The sequence below is a fragment of the Solanum stenotomum genome, chromosome 5, assembly GCF_019186545.1.
Source record: "Solanum stenotomum isolate F172 chromosome 5, ASM1918654v1, whole genome shotgun sequence".
NCBI lineage: Eukaryota > Viridiplantae > Streptophyta > Magnoliopsida > Solanales > Solanaceae > Solanum > Solanum stenotomum.
The window spans coordinates 59,339,546-59,360,517 of NC_064286.1; the positions used below are offsets into that span (position 1 = coordinate 59,339,546).

The window sequence follows — 20,972 nt, forward strand, 5'->3', positions numbered from 1 at the left end:
CAACTTTAAAGTTAATGCTAATCGTCTTTCCGTTCTCAATATACCCCAACAACTCCAGCACCCCACCTTAACACCCCCTCCCCCTCTACCCTAGAACCCTTTATACCCTTATGGCCCCATGAAATAGGATTTGACATAATGATAAGCTGGCTAGTGGAAACTATTTTAAATTTAATGGATGAAATAAAAAGTATGGAATAATGATAATAATTTTAAAATTAAACTATAAAATTAGCTATTTCATAAAAAGTGATTACTAATCTCATGAGATATTAAATATCCTTTCTTATCTCATCGAACATACTAAAAAATAGTTAGTACTAATTTAATAACAAGCCGAGTTTAACCTTCAATAAAAGATTATTTTCTTTTTTCCTATTTGCTTTGTTTTATTCTGAATAAATTTATGTGTACTTTTACCGTACTATACTTTTTATAAAAAAAAAAAAAATCACATCTTGGATCTTATAGTGGATTTTGTCATTATTGGGTTTGTTTTATGTTTTTCATAAAATGCAGGCTCATGGGATGATGCCCCATCTGTACCGCTACACTGTCACTCAACAGAATAACAATAAATTAACCTTTTTTTCCTAAAGAAAATGCAGAGGACAGGAAGAAGATGAAGAGAGAATAATATTCGTAATTTGAAATTTATGAGTTCAAGATTCTTTAACTCGTTTGAGTTAGTGTTTTCGATATAAAATATAAAGTTTGAACTAAAGTTACTGAGTTCTACTAGATCCGTACTTTGTCAACTCTGCATCAAAATCAACTATATTTCTTCATCCAACTGCTTCTCAAGATGTAAACAGGGCAAGTGTGAGTTTTTCATTAATTCGTAACATATAGTATGATTTTTATATCTTGTTTTTGCATAATTTGAGTTTATTTTATTTTTGTCTAGGTGAGTTGAGAGGCTGAATTGCAGTTTTTACAATGATTTAGTTTACATAACTTTTGGCTTGAGCTGTATGTGTATATATAATAAGATCATGGTTGTATTGAATCTACTAATTCTAAATCCTGATAGACATAGATCACTTTTTTGAACTTTTAGCTTTTGACAATACTGTTTTAAAGTCTGCGTACACTCTACCGTCCCCAGAATGTACTGCTTTATACGATCTATGTGGGCGTTTGACCATGTTTCATTGTGAAAGTTGAAAAAAAAATAGTTTTTATTTTCAAAGTGAAATTGATATTTGAGAATTTGTGGAGTTGTGTTTGACCATGAATTGAAATTAGAGTTGTTGTTGACTATTTATGAGTAATTTGGAGTGAGAAAAGTGAAAACTTCTTGTTGTTTTTCAAATTCTTGAAAATTTTGGGATTCAACTTCAAGTTGAGTTCCAGAATTTTATGGTCAAATGTGTTTAATTCTCTGTTTTGCTCATGTCATTTCTATTTTTCTCCAGTTGGTTACAGTGAGCCTCCAGAAGTGTTAAGGGAAATGGTATCATGGAGGCTGAACTGGAAAAACTCTCATTGATTGTTAGTTCGTATGATATTGAAACCTTAAGGAAACTTGGAGGAGTTGAAGGTGTCGCGAGTAGGCTGAGTGTCTCATTGAATATAGGAGTCAAAACCAGTGATGTATCTTCCAGACAAAATGTATATGGATCGAACAAATACACCGAGAAGCCTTTTAAGAGATTTTGGACTTTCTTGTGGGAGGCTTTGCAGGATATCACTCTCATCATCCTCATGGTTTGTGCTATTGTCTCCATTAGTGTGGGATTTGCCACGGAAGGTTGGCCAAAAGGAACGTACGATGGGCTAGGCATTCTGCTTAGTATATTCTTGGTAGTCGTTGTTACTGCAATTAGTGACTACAGGCAGTCGTTGCAGTTCAGGGATTTGGATAAGGAGAAGAAAAAGATACTTATCCAGGTCACAAGAGATGGATCCAGGCAAAAGGTTCTGATTTATGACTTAGTGGTTGGTGATGTTGTTCACTTATCTATCGGTGATCTGGTTCCTGCAGATGGAATATTCATATCCGGATACAGCTTGTTAATTGATCAATCAAGCATGTCTGGTGAGAGTGCACCAATAAGCATATATGAAGGAAGACCTTTTCTTCTATCGGGAACCAAAGTGCAAGATGGTTCAGCTAAGATGTTAATCACAGCTGTTGGAATGAAAACTGAATGGGGTAAGCTGATGGAGAGATTAGCAGATGGTGTAGAAGACGAGACGCCTTTGCAAGTTAAGTTGAGTGGTGTTGCTACCATTATTGGAAAAATCGGATTGGCATTTGCTCTGCTGACGTTTATGGTGTTGACTGTTAGATTTCTGGTAGAGAAAGTACTTCACCATGAGCTCATGAAATGGTCTTCTGGCGATGCAATGACTCTTCTGAATTACTTTGTGACAGCAGTAACTATAATTGTTGTTGCGGTTCCAGAAGGACTGCCTCTGGCAGTGACATTGAGTCTTGCATTTGCAATGAAAAAGCTAATGGATAACAAGGCATTGGTGAGACATCTGTCCGCATGTGAGACGATGGGATCAGCTACTTGCATCTGCACAGATAAGACAGGAACACTAACAACAAACCGAATGGTAGTTAGTAAGATATGGATTTGTGAAAAAACAAAAAAGGTAGAAACTGATGCAGGTGGGGATGCAATAACTTTGAATATATCAGAAAAAGAATTGGCATTGCTTCTGCAGGCAATATTTCACAATACGATAGCAGAGGTTGTTAAGGATAAGGGCGGAAAGAAATCTATTCTCGGTACACCAACAGAATCAGCAATATTAGAATTTGGATTGCTTCTTGGTGGTGATATTGACAAGCAAAGAAGGGGCTGTAAACTGCTGAAGGTTGAGCCTTTCAATTCGGAAAAGAAAAAGATGTCTGTGCTTATTGCTCTCCCAGATGGAAACAACCGAGCTTTCTGCAAGGGTGCAGCCGAGATAATCATTAAAATGTGTGACAGGTTTATTGATCTTAATGGTGAAATTGTTCATTTGACAGAAAACCGAACAAGAAATATCATGGATGTCATTAATGAATTCACTGGCGAAGCCTTGCGTACTCTTTGCTTGGCTTACAAAGACATTGAGGATGGTTATGAAAATGATAGTATTCCTGATAGTGGCTACACATTGGTTGCTGTGATCGGGATCAAAGATCCAGTTCGCCCTGGGGTTAGAAATGCAGTAAAAATTTGTTTAGCTGCTGGAATTACTGTGCGAATGGTCACTGGTGACAATATTAAGACAGCCAAAGCCATTGCTAAAGAATGTGGGATACTAACTGCTGATGGTTTGGCTATTGAAGGTCCAGAATTTCGCAACAAAACTCCTGATGAAATGAGGCATATAATTCCTAGAATTCAGGTATACTGTTGAATGTTTTATCTCACTCTTGCAGATTCATGTGGTGTAAATGAATGGTTCTTGAAATGCTCGAATCTTGAATGCAGGTGATCGCTCGATCATCACCAATGGACAAGCTTGTTTTGGTAAATAATCTAAAAGGTATGTTTAACGAGATTGTTGCAGTTACTGGTGATGGCACAAATGATGCTCCTGCTCTCAACGAAGCAGATATTGGATTTGCTATGGGAATAGCAGGCACAGAGGTTTAGCAAATTGCTCCTGTCATACAAAGTTTATTTACAATTTCTTGTATTACACCTTCCAAATGAAGTTGTTCTTGACATCTCTTTTCTTAAATACATTATCAGGTTGCTAAAGAAAGCGCTGATATTATAGTGCTCGATGACAACTTTAGCACAATCGTGAATGTGGCTAAATGGGGTCGTTCTATATACATAAATATTCAAAAGTTTGTGCAGTTCCAGCTGACTGTCTGTGTTGTGGCTCTGATAATCAATTTTATCTCCGCATGCATTTCAGGTATTCAATGTTCAATACGAGTTCTTCATTTCTTTTTCTGTTAGTGATCAGTGTGTGCCATTGGAAAAAAGTGAAAACAAGTTTCTAAATAGATAACTGATAGATATTCTATCTGTTGCTATAACATAACAGGATCCGCTCCTTTTACCACGGTTCAGCTGCTGTGGGTCAACCTTATTATGGACACTTTAGGTGCAATTGCCTTGGCTACGGAACCCCCTCATGAAGAACTAATGAACAGACCTCCTGTTGGAAGGGAAGTGAGTTTGATTTCCAAGACGATGTGGAGAAATATACTCGGACAAAGTATCTTCCAACTAGCTGTACTTTTAGTTTTCAACTTCACTGGAAAGAAGATTCTGAGGCTCGAAGGTTCAGATGCTACCATAGTTCTCAATACTTTCATTTTCAACACATTTGTGTTCTGTCAGGTACTTACTGTAAACTTTAGTGCAGTATACGGATGGAAAATGAACAAACATTTTCCTTGTTATGGATTCATATGTGTAATATTGTCACTTATGAGATATTTTCCGCGGTTTGATGCAGGTTTTCAATGAAATAAACAGTCGTGATATGGAGAAGATAAATGTGTTCCGTGGCATTTTTGGAAGCTGGATATTCCTAGGTGTCATAACTTCCACTGTTGTTTTCCAAGTTATCATCGTTGAGTTCTTAGGCACGTTGGCAAGCACTACACCACTCAGCTGGGAACTATGGTTACTCAGTGTCTTAATTAGTGCTGCAAGCCTGATAGTTGCAGTAATATTGAAGTTGATACCTATTGAACACAAGAATACCAAGCATCATGATGGTTATAATCTATTATCAAATGGTCCAGAACTTGTCTAAGAGAACGGAAGAGCCAACGTGTTCGTTTTCCTATTCAAAGATCAACGTCCTGGCTCTGTGTTTTCACATCGAGAAGTCAAGGGGGCCTATGTATGGTTTAATTGGTCTAGGTTCGAGTACCGTGAAACCTTGATGAGAAAAGGAAAAGAAACAACCAAATGGAAAGAAAATACAAGTTGAAGACTTGAACAAAAGCTCATAGTGTACCATTCAAGCAATGGAAAGGTTTTTGTTTGAATTTTTACTCATTTTTTGTAGTTGTGAACCTATATATGTTGAGATATAGGAATTTTTTTTACATAGAAAGAAAAAAAAAGTTTCTTTATGTTTGTGAAGACAAAGTTGAGATTTCGTAATTCAGTTACTTAATCATCATTGAATCAGGATCGTGAGATGATTTGTTGAGTTTTTGTTAACTATTTTCGAAAACGAAAATGTCATCCCTTTAAGAAGTATGAAACACCTAATTAGGCGACTTGTTTCAAATTCTGATTTGAAATCTACACAAAAATTCAACTTCAATTATAAATTTTAAATTCTAAATTCTAAAAAAGAAAAGAACGATATCTAATTTCAAATGGAAGATTCGTCATTTTAGATTTTGAAAAAAAAGAAAGAAATATGATTTACTTATTTGTATGACGGTGGTGTCGATATAGCTTTCGCGCAGCTGGACTAATAATACATAAATTTTCATATTTATTTTAAAAGATATATATAACTTACGCATTAACACCGCCTGGGTTTATAAAATTCCAAAGGGTTTAAGCACGATTCCCTCTCTTTCTCTGTTTCTGCTGGAGTGCGGCACGCCGGCGCCGGTGAACCTCCAGCTATGCTCCAAAACGAAGACGTTCGCTTCACTTCATCTTCTATAAAACTCCCTCTGTTCTCTCCTCCTCATCTACACCTCCGTACCCCAAACCCATTCTTCGCCAATCTACACTTAGTTGTACAAAATTTTCCCAAATTCCCACACCCATTTCGTCAAAATCTCAACCCCACAGCTGCATTTTTGCGAACTTTATCCAAATTCCAACACCCATTTCATCAAAAGTTCAATCCCCAAAATGCAATTCTGCAATTTTTTAGAAAACCCATCATCCCATTTTCCTGGAATTTATCAAATACATCTCCTTTACTTTGCTGTGCATCAATCGCATTGAGTCAGAGCAACTTGGATGACTCAGCTCCGTCGTTGGGCACGAAAACCGGGAGTGGGAATGAGGAGAGAGTTCTGATAAGTGAAGTGTTAGTGCGAAGCAAAGATGGTGAAGAACTTGAACGGAAGGATTTGGAGAGTGAGGTATTGAATGCTCTCAAAGCTTGCCGACCCAATTCGGCGCTTACTGTGCAAGAGGTGCAAGAAGATGTGCATAGGATCATTGCTAGTGGCTACTTTTGCTCTTGTATGCCTGTTGCTGTGGATACTAGAGACGGTATTCGTTTGGTATTCCAGGTACTCAATCAAATAAAAAGAGTTTCTTTTGTATAAGCAAATGAAGATTGTATTATCAAATTTAAAGTTTCTAAGTAGTATTACCTGCATTCCAAAATGGTTGTAATCTATAAACTAAAATGTATTATTTACTTAATTTTTTGGCATGTGTGATTGCTTATATCATTATGGTTTTGGCATAAGGTAGAACCAAACCAAGAGTTCCATGGTTTGGTATGTGAAGGAGCCAATGTGCTTCCAGCAAGGTTTATAGAGGATTCTTTTCGAGATGGATATGGTACACCTTCCTTATACTCTCTTTACACCCTCTATTGTCATTTCTTTTCATATGCAGGAGCTTCTGCTTTATATTTATCTCTTTCAAGTATTTTGAATAATCAGCCTATATTTTACGTTATGTATGGTAAGCAACCCATGCTCTGCTTATTTTGGTGTCAAGCAATGCAGGAAAAATCGTTAATATCAAGCGGATAGATGAAATAATAAGCTCTATTAATGGTTGGTACATGGAGCGGGGTCTTTTTGGAGCGGTTAGCACTTGATTATGAAATATGCAACCTGTTGTCATTTATTTTTGTTTTGAACACCTTACATTGTGATTTCGAAAATCTGAGTTAGAGTTATCTTGCCCTGTAGGTATCGGGCGTAGAAATGCTCTCTGGAGGTATGATTAAGCTAGAGGTTTCTGAAGCAGAGGTGAATAACATAGCCATCCGTTTCCTTGATAAGACGTAAGGACCCAGTTTTCTCATAACTATGCTTTTAGTGAATGCAATAACTGTTAGCAATATCTTACACTTGTTTGCATGTCTCAGTGGTGAGCCAACTGTAGGGAAAACAAGGCCTGAAACTATACTTCGGCAACTTACTACAAAGAAAGGGCAGGTATAGTTAAAACAAGTCTTTTCTATTCTAACATAATTTTTTTTGTTCTTTTGATGATTTAGTGTTAAGCTGTCTTCTAGTATACTTGTTTTAATACCTTAAACTTTTATAAATTGAAACATATTCTTAGTAGTTTTGTGTTTCTTATAAGTAGGTTACAATATATAAGAGTAGCGAACTAAAGTAGGTAAAGTATGTTAGTGCTTAGCACATACCCTCCTGTCCGTTTCTTTTTCCAACGTCTGCTCGTTTGTGCCTGTTGTACAACATAAAAGCCCCAAGTTTTTCTAGTTTATCTTTTTATACATCTTAATCTAGAAGTCACAGAGTTGACATTGTCTTTCTTTTTGTTTATTGCAAGGTCCTTAATCACGGTTTTCTCTTTGAGAGATTCACATAGTGTTAGTGTATCAAATGGCCAAAAGGTCTTACTCTTTGCTTCTTCTGTAACTTCTTAATTGTGAATTGGCATAAGTGAAATTGCTTATTTTGCAACTGCATGGAAGCTTTCAAATTGTATGCCGTATTTCTTCCTGGGAAATTCACTATTGTTGTGATTATTTGAATGTCAAACTTGGTCTATTCTTCTTTAGGTTTACAGCATGCTTCAAGGGAAAAGAGATGTGGACACTGTCTTAGCTATGGGCATTATGGAAGATGTTAGCATTATTCCCCAACCTGCTGGAGGTGCTTTAGTGAAAGATGATTTCAACTGTCTAATCTTGTTGCAGTTCTCCTTCTACATAAATGCATGTTTATCTTTGTTATATGGTGCACCACTGGGATGTTTTCTTTTTCTGTTGGATTTTTGGGCGGGGGCATTAGATGACAGAAATCAAGGATGAAATGATACTATAGTATCGAAAGAAAAAAATATCATAATAATGAGAAATTGTAGAGATATGGTGTTTGCAGGTCACCGCAAGGAAAAAAAAAGTTAAGGATACCAGGGAAAATCTTTATTTTTTAAAAAAATTGGTAATTTGTATTCCCTAGCATTAAGGGCTATGCTCACCACCTCCAAAAAATTATCAACAATGAACCTAGGGAACTCAAACTACTTACAAGGATCCTAGGAAATCTACCAACTGAATTACATTATCTATATTTCCTTCTTTACGACAAAAAAATTGGTGGGCTCAGGGCCCTTCCTTACCCTTCTGGCCATCTACTGTGTGTGCTACCATTGCTCTTTCTGTAGAGTAACTTTTTGATGTTATATTGCAGACACTGGTAAGGTAGACTTAGTTATGAATGTTGTCGAGCGCAAGAGTGGGGGTGGTATTTCTGCCGGTGGTGGAATTTCAAGTGGGTATGTGATATTTGTGAAGTTATTATTCTTGGAAAACTCCTTTGTCATTATATCTCTTTTGGTTTCTCCACTGTTGTTTACTGGTATGTATTTTAATTTCAGGATCACAAGTGGACCCCTTGCTGGATTGATTGGCAGGTAATTGGGATAGTATGAAATCCTCCGGGGTGTTGAGATCTGTTTTCAATTTTAGGAGATCTTTTTAGCGGTTAACGGTCACAGCATAGCTTTCTTCCATCGTTCTTTTATGATTGTTCAACACTTTGTTGTTTACATTTCTAGGTGGTTGAATTGAAATTCTTTTATGCTATACATATGCTAAGTATGTAGAGTTTTATTTATTAGGTTCAGTTAACATTTGGGACAACTTCTGAAGAAACCATTAAGGATTTAAAGTGACTCTTTCTATTTTAAGTAAAGCAGCATATTTCAGTGCTCTTCTTATTTCTTAGAAGCAGTGAAGCACTTTTACGAAAAGTTTAATCCCTTGGAGAGCACTTCTGCAAAATCTATATATTTCTGTTACTTTTGGTGTTTTTATTTAGATAAACTGCAAATCTACTCTAAATAGCTTTTATGATAAGGACATTATGAAGATGCCAATATGACTATCTTATCTCAGAAATGAAATCTGTAGCATGAGTTACCTTTTTTTTTAGCTAAAATACTTCTAGGAAAGAAATTCTTGCATGGACTTCTTTTGAGAGACAGTATAGCTCTCTCGAAGAAAGCCTTAGATCACTATAAGGATACATCACTGTGAGTACTTAACCTTCTGAGTATTAGTAGTTATCTATTATAGTCGGTATGTCTGCTTATTTCCACCTTGAATTATTTTCCCAAAGAAAGGTTTACTTTCAATTTTTTCTCCCAAGGATATGTTGTTCATTATGTGCTTTCATTTCAGTTGTGCCATATACCACAAGAATCTTTTTGGGAGAAATCAAAAGTTGAATTTGTCACTAGAGCGGGGACAAGTTGACTCAGTCTTTCGGATAAATTATACAGATCCATGGATTGAAGGAGATGATAAGAGAACTTCAAGATCAATTATGATACAGGTAATTTAAAGTTCCCTAGAGTATATATCATAACAGTTCTTGAGAGCTCATTTCTACCTAACTTTCAATTTTGACTAGAATTCAAGGACACCTGGCACACTTGTTCATAACCAACCTGATGGTAGCTTGACGATAGGACGTGTCACAGCCGGGATTGAATACAGTCGGCCATTCAGGCCAAAGTGGAATGGGACTGCTGGAATCATATTTCAGGTAGGTTTATGCTAATGTCTTCAGATAATTTATGCCCTCCCATGAAATGATTATTTTAGTTTCAGATATGATTTGCATGGTTATAGAGGGAAATGTAGAGATAAAGATCTTTATTGATATTTGGAGTGTATAACAGTTGATTTTTTAGTCTCCGGTTGACATTGAGTTGAGTTGGTCAGCCTGTCAGAAACTCCACTGTTGTTTCTGTAAGGCCCACAGGGTACTCGCCTCCATCATCTTGTGACATAAATTGGGACGGAGGGAGTAATAAAATTTCATTGAACTACTGTTGTTTCAGGGACCGAAGAGTATTTCCTATACATAAACTTTGGAGTATTCATTGTTAAAGAGAAACATAAAAATAAAAGATAAATGCTACTTGTGCTTAGCGATGCAATGATGACATGCCCTAGAAATAATTTGAGCCATTTATGCAATTCTGAGCAGGAGCTAGGGATGAGTAGTTTGAATAATCTTTTAAGGAAACGATTGTATTGTTAAAGAGTGTACGAAAGAGGATGAAGACTTTTCTTGTTTCTTGTCTTTGGGAATCAACAGAGTTATTTGATTATTCTTCCCAGTGTCTGACATATTCTTTGTTTCTCATTTCTGTTAATACGGTTGCTACTTGTCCTTCTTATTTGAATTTCTCAGCGTGCTGGTGCTCGGGATGACAAGGGGAGTCCTATTATAAGGGATTACTACAGTAGCCCACTTACTGCAAGGTATGGATTGATGATGGTTTATGCTGCCTAAAGTGTTGTATATCTGACCATAAGAAAGTGTCCAATGTGTTCCTTTCTGAACTGCTGCAGTGGCAATACTCATGATGATATGTTACTTGCTAAACTCGAGACTGTCTATACTGGTTCCGGTGACCCTGGTTCTTCAGTGGTTAGTTTCCTAATATTCTGCCAGATTCTGTCTAGTAAATAAAGGGATAGAAAAAAATTCTTGATGCACCCCTTTGATATTTTTCCCTGCTGTTTTGCAGTTTGTTTTCAACATGGATCAGGGACTTCCTGTGTGGTCAGACTGGTTAGTTTTCAACAGAGTCAATGCTCGTGCTAGAAAAGGATTGGCATTAGGTCCTATGCATCTTCTCCTTAGGTACAGTCTCCAGTTTTTATGATGATTAGCTCGGAGATGCTAAATTTGTTTTTTCTACCTTCAGCTGTATCCTTTATAAATTCCCATAACTTTAATTGCTGGTTATTGTGAATATTTTTTTCAGCTTCTCTGGTGGTCACGTGGTTGGTAATTTTCCGCCTCATGAAGCATTTGCGATTGGTGGAACCAACAGTGTAAGAGGATATGAAGAAGGGGCAGTTGGCTCCAGCCGGTCTTATGTGGTTGGCTGTGGTGAAATTTCATTCCCTCTGGTGAGTGGAGGCAGTTGGAAACAATAATATGATAGTTGAACTCATTTCTCTAGATATTGGTGGTTTTTGCTGTCTTTTTCGTCCATCCCAATGATGCATGGGTGCTATCTCGACTCTAACAAGATGGTTGTTGCTTATGTTCTTTTATTTTTAAAACACCGCTCTGTGCGTCTTTACGTACAATTTCTTAGCTCTCTCTCTCTCTCCCTCTCCCCTCTCGGTTGCTGATAACTGTGGATTCAGGCCAGCTTGAATACAAGCACGAGGGACCTGCATCCCTCCACTCCACCAGGATGAGAAGGAAATGACCAAACTTTTTTGCCTCTATTATGCTATATGGACCCCAGTCTCCTATGGTCTTTGTTCCAGCTTCATCAACCATTAAAACCATTAAGCACACCCTTGGGTTTCTCTACAATATATTAGTTATCTGATAAACGTCTTTGACATGAACGCTCTATGTGTAATCTTTCTTATCATATTCCCACATTTTGCAGATGGGGCCAGTAGAAGGGGCTGTATTTGCTGATTATGGTTCAGACCTTGGATCTGGTCCAAGTGTTCCTGGTATGTATCCCTGGTCTGATGTTGTTTACTATTTTGGCTGATGCTCCCCTCCCCTGTTCCCCCTGTTGAAAGGTAATTATTCTGAGTACTTGAACTCTGGATTTAACATTGTGCATTGGCAACCTTTCATTTAATTGTTGCTTTTCATTGTCAGGTGATCCTGCTGGACCAAGGCGAAAACCTGGAAGTGGATATGGATGTGGGGTTGGTATTCGCGTAGACTCTCCTTTGGGACCTTTAAGACTGGAGTACGCCTTCAATGACCAGCGGACTGGGAGGTTTCACTTTGGGGTTGGGTTAAGGAACTGATACTATTAGGATCTGCAATATTTGGTGATCCATCATGTTCATTTTTTTCTTGCCACCTTTCCAGTGGTTACAGATGACAGAAATAACAAAGCAGAAATTTGAAAATGAACACGAAAATGTCAATATATGAGTTGTTTCATTATTCGTTATTTTTGTTGCATTCACTTATAACAAGAACCAACCACTAGTGTTTGGTGTTGTACTTGCATTTTGGTGTATTATCATAGACTTCTTGAGAAAAAAGGAACAAGATGATCCCCCTTTCTAAAGTTACATTCTTGCTTCAAATACAATTGTAAGGCATGACATTCTTGTCACTAACAAGAAGTTTATATACAAAAACAAACAAATATATATAGCCAGAGGATAACAGAAAAGCATCAAGAAATTATATTGATCTACTGTAACAACATATCATCTGATACATCTACATACATCCTATCACATTGGCAAAAAGAATATAACAGAAGAATTAAACAGTTCCCATCCCTCGTCCCCTATAACGTTAGTGCAACAACAGAGAAACCAATACAACTGCATACATCCTATCCGTCTTGAACAAAAGGGACGAATGGAAATGATTTTCCAGCCCCCTGACCCTTCTTCCATTTCGTCTCTTGATCAATTGGCCACTACATTGCAATGATGATCTATGTATCACTAACTCTACCGTGCATCTAATGTTTCAAGAAACAGAACTGGGGACTCACGACTTCAGAAAAGAAAGCTGTGTCTGAGCTCATTTGATTCTTCTCTTGGATTCCCCATAAGCAACAACCCCCATGACAGTCATTGCATAGCCCGCGATGCCAATAAAAGTAACAGGATTACGGAAAAGAAGTATCGAGATAACAACAGCCACAGCACCCTTGGCATTCCCTAGGACCTACAAATGGTCATGCACATAGAATAAAGTTGTTTAAAATAGGTAAAAGTAAGCTAAAATATGACTACAAATTGGAAACAAAGGGGAAGGGGTAAGAGAAGGAGAGTGCAAACCTGGAGTGTCAATGCACTAGTATGCTTGGTTACCAAAAAGTTTAACAAGTTGGCCCCATATGCCATTATAGAATTGATCAAAATAAGTAGGACCAGGTATCGATGTGTTATAGCAAGCGTAATAGTGGCATCTATCACGTTGGGTTCCATTACGAGTGTTGCAGGCAGTAAAACTAGAACAGCAATTGGAGACATGTAAAGCAGTAGATTCATGGAGTTCAACTTTTCCCTAAAAAAATTACAGCAGGTTAAAGTGGCGGTCATAACATGTAAAACAGAAGATCAATGGAGTTGAATTTATCCATAAAAATAAAAACAGCAGGTTACAAATGAGGTCACAAAAGTAAAATATAACATGTATCAGCGAAACAAATGAATAAGCTATAATTTATCAAAATCATGACAGGGCTAAATATGATAATATATACTGAAGGGATGATCTTTTAAGTGTTGGAGATGAAAATTAACCACAACGTTTGACCACAGGAAACACCAAAAGCTATCTTCTCTCATATTCCAATATTTGGAAACTTGCGAATCCACAACATGATCTTGACATAATACACAGGATAAGAGGATATTTTTGTTATACAAAAAGTGGAAATGAGCAACAAAGGACTTTTGACTCCTCATCGTGGTCTTTCAACCCTTTTAAATTTCCACTATTCATTTTCCTTCAAATAATCTAATTTGCGAAAAGAGGAGCTACGTCTCGTAGCTTTTTCTTTTCCTGACATCCACCTTCTCCCCCTTCAACTCGCTACAGCTTCCATCATTGTTCTAGGAAGTACCTAGCTATATTGAATAACAAATTTCCTAACGAACATAACTGTATAGCAAAACTGCAACATAGTAAACAGTAGTTCATATTCTCCTCAAGTAACAGTTTCAAGCACCGATCATGATACTTAACAACTTCGCTGTGTGCTTATGTACCTGGATTTGGGTACTGGATCTTTATGGAGGCATTTGGCTTTTAGACATGCCAGTTGGGCCTCCTTATTGTCTGGGCCCTTATGTTTGTGATACTAACTTGTCAGGTCCTGGATTCACACCCATTTCTGTCCTTTATATGTGGTTATCATTGCACGGCTTGTACTGATGGACTTGCTAAGGTTTGCTCAACCCGTCTATGTCCATGATAAGGCCTGATAATCTTGCACAATTTTGATATTGTTGTGTGTATTCCTTCCAGCTGATTTGTGGTGACATCTCCTCAAGCCAATCAACCTATCCGTTCTAGTTCAATTCATCGACTTCAAAACTTAACACCTCCTCTGTGCCGCAGACTCTTCAATGGTTTGAAGTAAAGTATATCAAACTTTTGCACTCCTATTTGTTTGTTTTACTACTGGACACACAAGAAAACTGTTCAGCATTACTCACTGCTGAGGAAGATTGATGGCCAACCTGCTACCTCCTTATAGGACTCGGAAAGGGCAGCCATTTTGCTAGACTTTTTACAAGCTTTGCATACATAAGTTCCTTAATCACTCTTCGCATCGCCATATGATCCAGGGAAAGGAATTGTCAAAAAAAAGTCAAGAGGTTTCATTGCCGTTGCTGTCAAACTGTTTTTCACAATGCGAATATGTCCCAAGGCAAGGCCACGAGATGTGCAGCAAATATGCTACCTCATTCCATTTCATCTTTTAAAAGTCCAGCAAATACATAGAAATGCATTGTTGTGGAGAGAGAGTTCACATAGACCCCGAGGAACATGGTTGCATCCATTTCCATAAACTGACTAGTATAAGGATAAAAAAAAGAACCACCAACAAAGAACTACAATACTTAAAACTTAAACAGATGAAAGGAAGTAGGAAATTACTAACCCTTCATTGGAAAGAAGGACGCCTTGAAGAACAGACTTAAAGGCTCTAGCAGCAGTTGCACCTATACACATGATAAATCCATAAAGGTGGAAGCTTGGCTCACCCTGTCAACAATTAAGATACTTATCAAACCACTAAAAGATCACATCAAGTAAATGAGTCGTTGGAAAGAGGATAGACGATGTCAACCAGTTGAAGAGTTTTTAAATTCAAGATGTTGATTTTTTTCTCTTATGAAGGCGTAACTGATTTCAAGAACCAACAAGCAAAAAAGACTAAGGATTTAACAAGACAAAATATCTTGCATACAGGTAATTCCTGCTAGTGCACAGCCATTACACTAATATCATTCACTTACTCCCGACTGTATTCAAACTATATTTGCAACTTCAGTAAGCTAATTTAGCTTACTCTCCATTAATTATTAGCATCTATGATAAACCTTAAGAATTAGAGAGTAATTTTCCTGAAGCACGTGATTTTGTATATAAACCTTTCTTCCATTTTCACTCTTCTCAAAAGGTAATTTATGTCAAATATATCTGAAGAAAATATAACTTGAAACTTGACAGATTTGGAGTTTATCAAAATATCCGATGACAAGGTATTAAGGTGGTAATGTTTTCGTTAATTTTCAAAATAAGGTAAGAAAGCTATAGATTACCTTGTTTTGTCACATGATAGACCAAATATTCCAGCTTTTCAAGCCTGCTTATTACTTAAAACTTGAAATAGTTAATTACCACTTCCAATTTACTTCAAATCCTCTACTTTGTTTGGATGGTTGTTACATATCATTTCATGCATTGTAATGTATTGTACTATATTGTATTGATGAATACAATGGTTGGATAGAATGTATCGTTTTCCATTGTTACATAATGCACACATGAACAATTTGATGGACAAACTTATAAGAAAAGTAGGGCACGAGGTAGAACTATTATAAAAAGGTAGATTAAAGGATAAAGTAGGATTATTAGATAATAAGCAAAGATAAAATGAGAACAAAAGATTAGGTAACGACGCGATCACACCAAATCAGTGCTACATAAACAGGGACTTTTTGTCGTTATGTAACAATGGATTTAATGATACAATACGAGTAACAATCAAAACAAACATAGCACTTAAACTAACAATACAATACAATAGGTAACAACCATCCAAACAAACTGTTAAATTCTCACCAGCAGACTTTGGATCTCTCAGTTTGTTAAAAGTCTATTAATCATAAAATGGCGACTACATTTGAAATCAATTTCAACAATATAAGTGCATGGTAGAGAAAAAAAATTAGAATTTGCATAATGTATTAAAAGAGCAAACAAATCCCAGATCTGATCTCAAGCTGTAAGATTCACACTTCAAAAGAAAACCTTCAAAACCTCCAATTTTGTACTAGCAAGTATAGATCAACTACAGTTAGAGGAAAAGATAAAAGATCCCAAAAGGCTCAGAAAAGAAGAAAAATATTCCTCTTTTACTCATTAAAACCAAATCACAGCAATAAGATTCAGTGATTCACACTACAAAAATCCTCCAATTTTGTACTAGCAAGTACAGATCAACTACATTTAAGGAGAAAGATACAAGATTCCAAAAGGGTCACTCAGAAAACAAGAAAAAGATTACTCTTATACTCATAAAAACCAAATCACAGCAAGATCAATAGAAATCAAACAAACAAAATTTCAAAACTGAACCAAAAATCAAATCTTTAAACATTTTCAACATACCCCACTAGCAAAGAATCCTCTTTTATACATAAAAAACCAAATCACAGCAAGATCAACAGAAAGCAAATAACCAAACTTTCAAAATAAACCCAAAAATCAAATCTTTAAACATTTTTCAACATACCCCACTAGCAATCACAACACCAGCAACCACAGGAACAAGACAACCATAAGTAATCCAAGCTTCCCTCTTCTGAGTGATCAGATAAGCAAACAAAGCTGTGAAAAACGGTGTCGTTGCACCGACAGCTTGATTGAATGATACAGGAAGATACCTTAAAGAAATGTTCCCACCAACAACAGACCCACAAAAGACAATGCTAAGAGTAGCAATTCGTAAGAATTGAGACCTTGATTTGATCCTCTGAATAGGTACAATCTTTAAGAAAACAATGGAAACATAGCTAAGAACAGCACAAGCTGACATATGACACATTGTGAGGAAAATAGGGAAAGAAAAACCATAGTTTGAGAGTAATAATTTGTTTAGGAGAAGGACACCAATGTTGGATGAGTACCAGATGATGATAAGTGAAGCAATGAAAAGGGTTTGTTTTTCTGATTGTGCTGATGACATTTTCGGTTTGTGGGTTAGTGAATTCTTGAATTTGTGAAGGAATTTCAATGAGTAAATCTTGTTGATGGGAATGTGTGTTTTGTTTTTCCTCAGATTGAGGAAATCTTTTATGTTTTTTGATTTGGTTTTTTAGTGTGTGTGTGTGTGTGTGTTTTTTTGGGGAATTTTTGTTAGATGTGTCATGTGTGTATAGGTGGAAGAAAGAGAAACAAATATTTTTTTAAAAAAAAAATTAACTCTTTTTCCCATAAATTTGAATTATTTAAAGGGAATATCAAATAAGGTAAAAGAATCATTTTCCTTTTTACGCTTGCAAGTGTAATATAGAAGAAAATTAATTACTATTTTCTTGATTTAGTAATGTGGATTACTACTTAGAAGAATGGTCAATTAATATGAGACAAAGGGAGTAAGAGTTAAGTGTCAAAAATACATTCAGATTATCTCATTTTTTTGAGTTTCACACTTGAAATATTAAATGTGTGAGTTTATTATTCGAACTATCACTCAATAGTTAGTGAAACACATCTCGACTAATTTCTGATGATATGTGTATACTCTCTCTTTTATTTAAATTTTTTGTCACGTGATACTCGATGTGAAAAAATAATTTGATCGTGGTCCGTGGCAAATCCAAAAATAAATTAATATTAGGTTAAATGTTTAAAATTATCACTATGTAAATTAATTTGTTCTAACCATGACATTGACTATCTTCTTGTCCACCTTCCTAGTCGTGATCTTGTCTATGTCGTGTCATTGATATCTCTGAAAGAGAGAGCTTAAGGTTTTAAAGAAGTCAACTAAATATATATTTAAAATATTAATGTGTAAGCAAATTATAGAGTCATTATATAAGTAAGGTGGACGAAGATTTTATGAGCAAACGTACCGACAAGCGTTTCTACACAAATATTTTGGTCTAATAAACGTCTAGGTGTGTTTCGCCAATCAATGGGTGATAGTTCAGGTAGAAAAATTACTCTCAATAGTTCAGATATGAAATTTTCTCTCTCCTTCTCATATTAGTTGATCATTTTACTAAAAATAATTATCCTATATTAGTTGTCCACCTTACTAAATTAAGAAATCATTAATTAATTTTTTTATATTACTCTTATAATTATTATTTTTTAAGTGTTCACATTTGTTAGTAAAAAGGAGTTAATTAATGAAATTATCTTCTTATTTATGATTTTTTAATATGCATGTAAAAAGAAAAATAATAAACTAATATGAAATGGGGGAGTAATAAAATGATATACTTTAAATATGTTTTTGATGCTTTAACTCAAAATTTTACACACTCCCATGATAGCATCAAGAAAAATAAATGTGTAACTTGTGTTTGTATTATATTAAATTATAAGAGAATTAAATAAAGATGTTACAAGAATTAAATGAGGTGTTAATTATTGAACGTACTTGATAAATTTGTAGACACTTTTTTGATAGGCTTGTAAATCAATATTTTATTTAGACAATATAATTTAAGGAGGAAAACAAATTTCACAATCAATTGAGGTACTTTATTTTTCATATGAGACAAGAAAACTAAAAATGAAAAAGAAAAGAAATCCACAAACATAAAAAGTGAAAAAGGCCCAAAAAATACTTTAATTCTTTGTATTACACTAAAGGAGAAAGAGTCCAAAGGGATTAATTCCAAGATATATAATTAGACATTTAAACGTTAATTATAATTAATTAAACATCTCTCTCTCTCTCTCTCTCTCTCTCTCTCTATATATATATATATATATATATATATATATATATATATACACACCTCATTAAATTGCTTTTTTGACTTATGAGTCAAGTTTAAGAATTAGTCAATCTGAATTTTTACTAGTTTATAACATGCAAAAAAGTAATTAGTCAACTTACTTTACTTTCTATTTTATCAATCAGATTTATTAATCGATCTATTACTTCTATAAAATCATATTTATGATATTTTACTTATGAATTATGAAGTATTAATTTAATAAGATTGTTAGAATTGACAAGCTTATAGAGTTTTCATATACTATCAAATTTTCATGTTGATAAAAAAAAAATACAATTTTAAAAATCTAAATTACATATTTAAACAAAATTTAACTTCAAACTTTAACTACTAATGGAAGCAAAGGGATGAATTGGTCAATTATTTTGCTAATAATGCTACATTTTGCATTTGTACAACATAATTGCACCAGTAGAAAGAACACAACATGTATTATGCTGGTTACACATAATATGTCATGAATGCAACACGTATTATGTAGATTATGTGTCGTATGTCAAGAAATTCAAAACTATTACATATAATAACTCTAATATTCAAGTGAAGAAAAATGGAAACAAAAGTCATTAATCACGACTCACGAGTTTCAAATCACGCGTTATTCAACTTTAGATATTTCTCGATTATAAAAACAAAAAAGATGACCTCTTAGAGTAGATTGTGCTATACAAAAACTTAACTTGAAGAGAAGATAATTGTTTTCCTGTATTTTTCTCTTTTAACTAATTTATAAATGATCTGATTGTATAAAAATAAATATTTTTTATACTATCAATGCATAAATTAAGATAGTATGCATATTTTTGGAAAGGAAAAAAAAAGACTAGTGTATATATATTTCCTTTTTGAGATACATGTGGACCTCATCTCAACTATATATATACTAGATAATGTTGTCCGTGCTATGCACGTGCTATGCACGAGCTCAATAATATAAATGGTATGTTTAGGGGCTAATAACGAGTTTTTGAAGCGATTGTTTGCGTGGATAAAGGAATAAGTTTTTTTTATCACAAACCTGTACTTTATGTGACGCTATTTAAGGCATAATAAGACTACCCAGATATAATATTTTTGAAATATTTTATGTTGTCAATTATCATAATTTATAGTATTTTTACAATTGATTCACTTCAAGAATCAGTGAAATTTTTTGTATTTTTTTCAAAACATATTTTTCAAAACATATTTTATGTTGTCAATTATCATGATTTATAGTATTTTTATGCAATATTTAAATATAAAAATAATATAAAAAATAAGACAAATAAATTAAAATGGACCCAATATATGTTATTTTTGTTGTCTCAATTTATGTGACACAAATGAAATTTGGAGAGTCATCCAAATTTTCATATTTTTTAAAAAAAATGTTTTAAGTTATTAATTATTGTAATTTATAATATTTTTTATGTAACTTTGAAATAATGTACATTACTGGTCACTTTGTCCTAATTTATGTGATATGGATAAAATTGTAAACTAACCCTTTTAAAATGTCTTTCAGATATTTGAAGTTGTTAATTATTATTATTTATAATACTCTTTTGGTAATTTTAAAATGATATGTGTTATTTTTTTTTGTCCCAATATATGTGAGTCTGATAGAATTCTTAGAGTCAACCTATATTTTATATAGCTTTTAAATATTTTTAAATTGGTAATTATTGTAATTTTTAATGTTTTTTAAGTCATTTGTAAATGATACTAGATATAGGACCCCGTGCCAGCACGGGGCCCAATATATATATATATATATATATATTTATATTTTAATTTATGTCATATTATGGAATTTGAGAAGTTATTGAAATTTTTATATGATTTTAAAAATATTTTAAATTTTTAGCTATTGAGATTTGTAGTACTTTTTTTTAACATAATTTTGAAAAAAATATTTATTACTCTGTTTGTTCTAATTTATATGGCACACGCAGAATTTTAAATATTAAGCATTTTTTATATGTCTCTTTAATATATTAAGTTGTTAATTATTGTATTTTATTGTACATTTTGAACCTAATTTTTTAATAATATATGTTATTTGTCATGTCCCAATTTATGTGACATTAATTGATAGATTTGTTGGAGTCGAGAGATTTATTTTGTTAATTATT

General features: G+C 34.4%; 3 protein-coding genes across 3 annotated transcripts; 2 read left to right on the forward strand and 1 right to left on the reverse strand.

The window, feature by feature from the left end:
• The first annotated feature begins 588 nt into the window (after positions 1–588).
• LOC125866339 (putative calcium-transporting ATPase 11, plasma membrane-type) lies at positions 589–5,062 on the forward strand. Its single transcript, XM_049546688.1, has 6 exons — positions 589–822; positions 1,419–3,351; positions 3,438–3,596; positions 3,702–3,873; positions 4,006–4,304; positions 4,423–5,062. The coding sequence occupies exons 2-6, from the start codon at positions 1,462–1,464 to the stop codon at positions 4,723–4,725; spliced, it is 2,823 nt and encodes a 940-aa protein (XP_049402645.1). The 5' UTR covers positions 589–822; positions 1,419–1,461; the 3' UTR covers positions 4,726–5,062.
• A 416-nt stretch (positions 5,063–5,478) lies between these two features.
• Positions 5,479–12,131, forward strand: LOC125866342 (outer envelope protein 80, chloroplastic-like). The gene is made up of 16 exons (XM_049546693.1): positions 5,479–6,184; positions 6,368–6,461; positions 6,632–6,714; positions 6,821–6,915; positions 7,000–7,069; positions 7,663–7,756; positions 8,297–8,381; positions 8,484–8,519; positions 9,289–9,442; positions 9,521–9,655; positions 10,310–10,380; positions 10,471–10,549; positions 10,650–10,765; positions 10,890–11,037; positions 11,535–11,604; positions 11,759–12,131. Exons 1-16 carry the CDS (start codon positions 5,561–5,563, stop codon positions 11,911–11,913), a joined length of 2,109 nt encoding a protein of 702 aa, XP_049402650.1. The 5' UTR covers positions 5,479–5,560; the 3' UTR covers positions 11,914–12,131.
• A 149-nt stretch (positions 12,132–12,280) lies between these two features.
• On the reverse strand, positions 12,281–17,184 carry LOC125866359 (UDP-URONIC ACID TRANSPORTER 1-like). Its single transcript, XM_049546714.1, has 4 exons — positions 16,611–17,184; positions 14,748–14,851; positions 12,913–13,141; positions 12,281–12,799 (listed from the first exon to the last, which is right to left on the reverse strand). Exons 1-4 carry the CDS (start codon positions 17,061–17,063, stop codon positions 12,653–12,655), a joined length of 933 nt encoding a protein of 310 aa, XP_049402671.1. The 5' UTR covers positions 17,064–17,184; the 3' UTR covers positions 12,281–12,652.
• Positions 17,185–20,972: the final 3,788 nt, after the last annotated feature.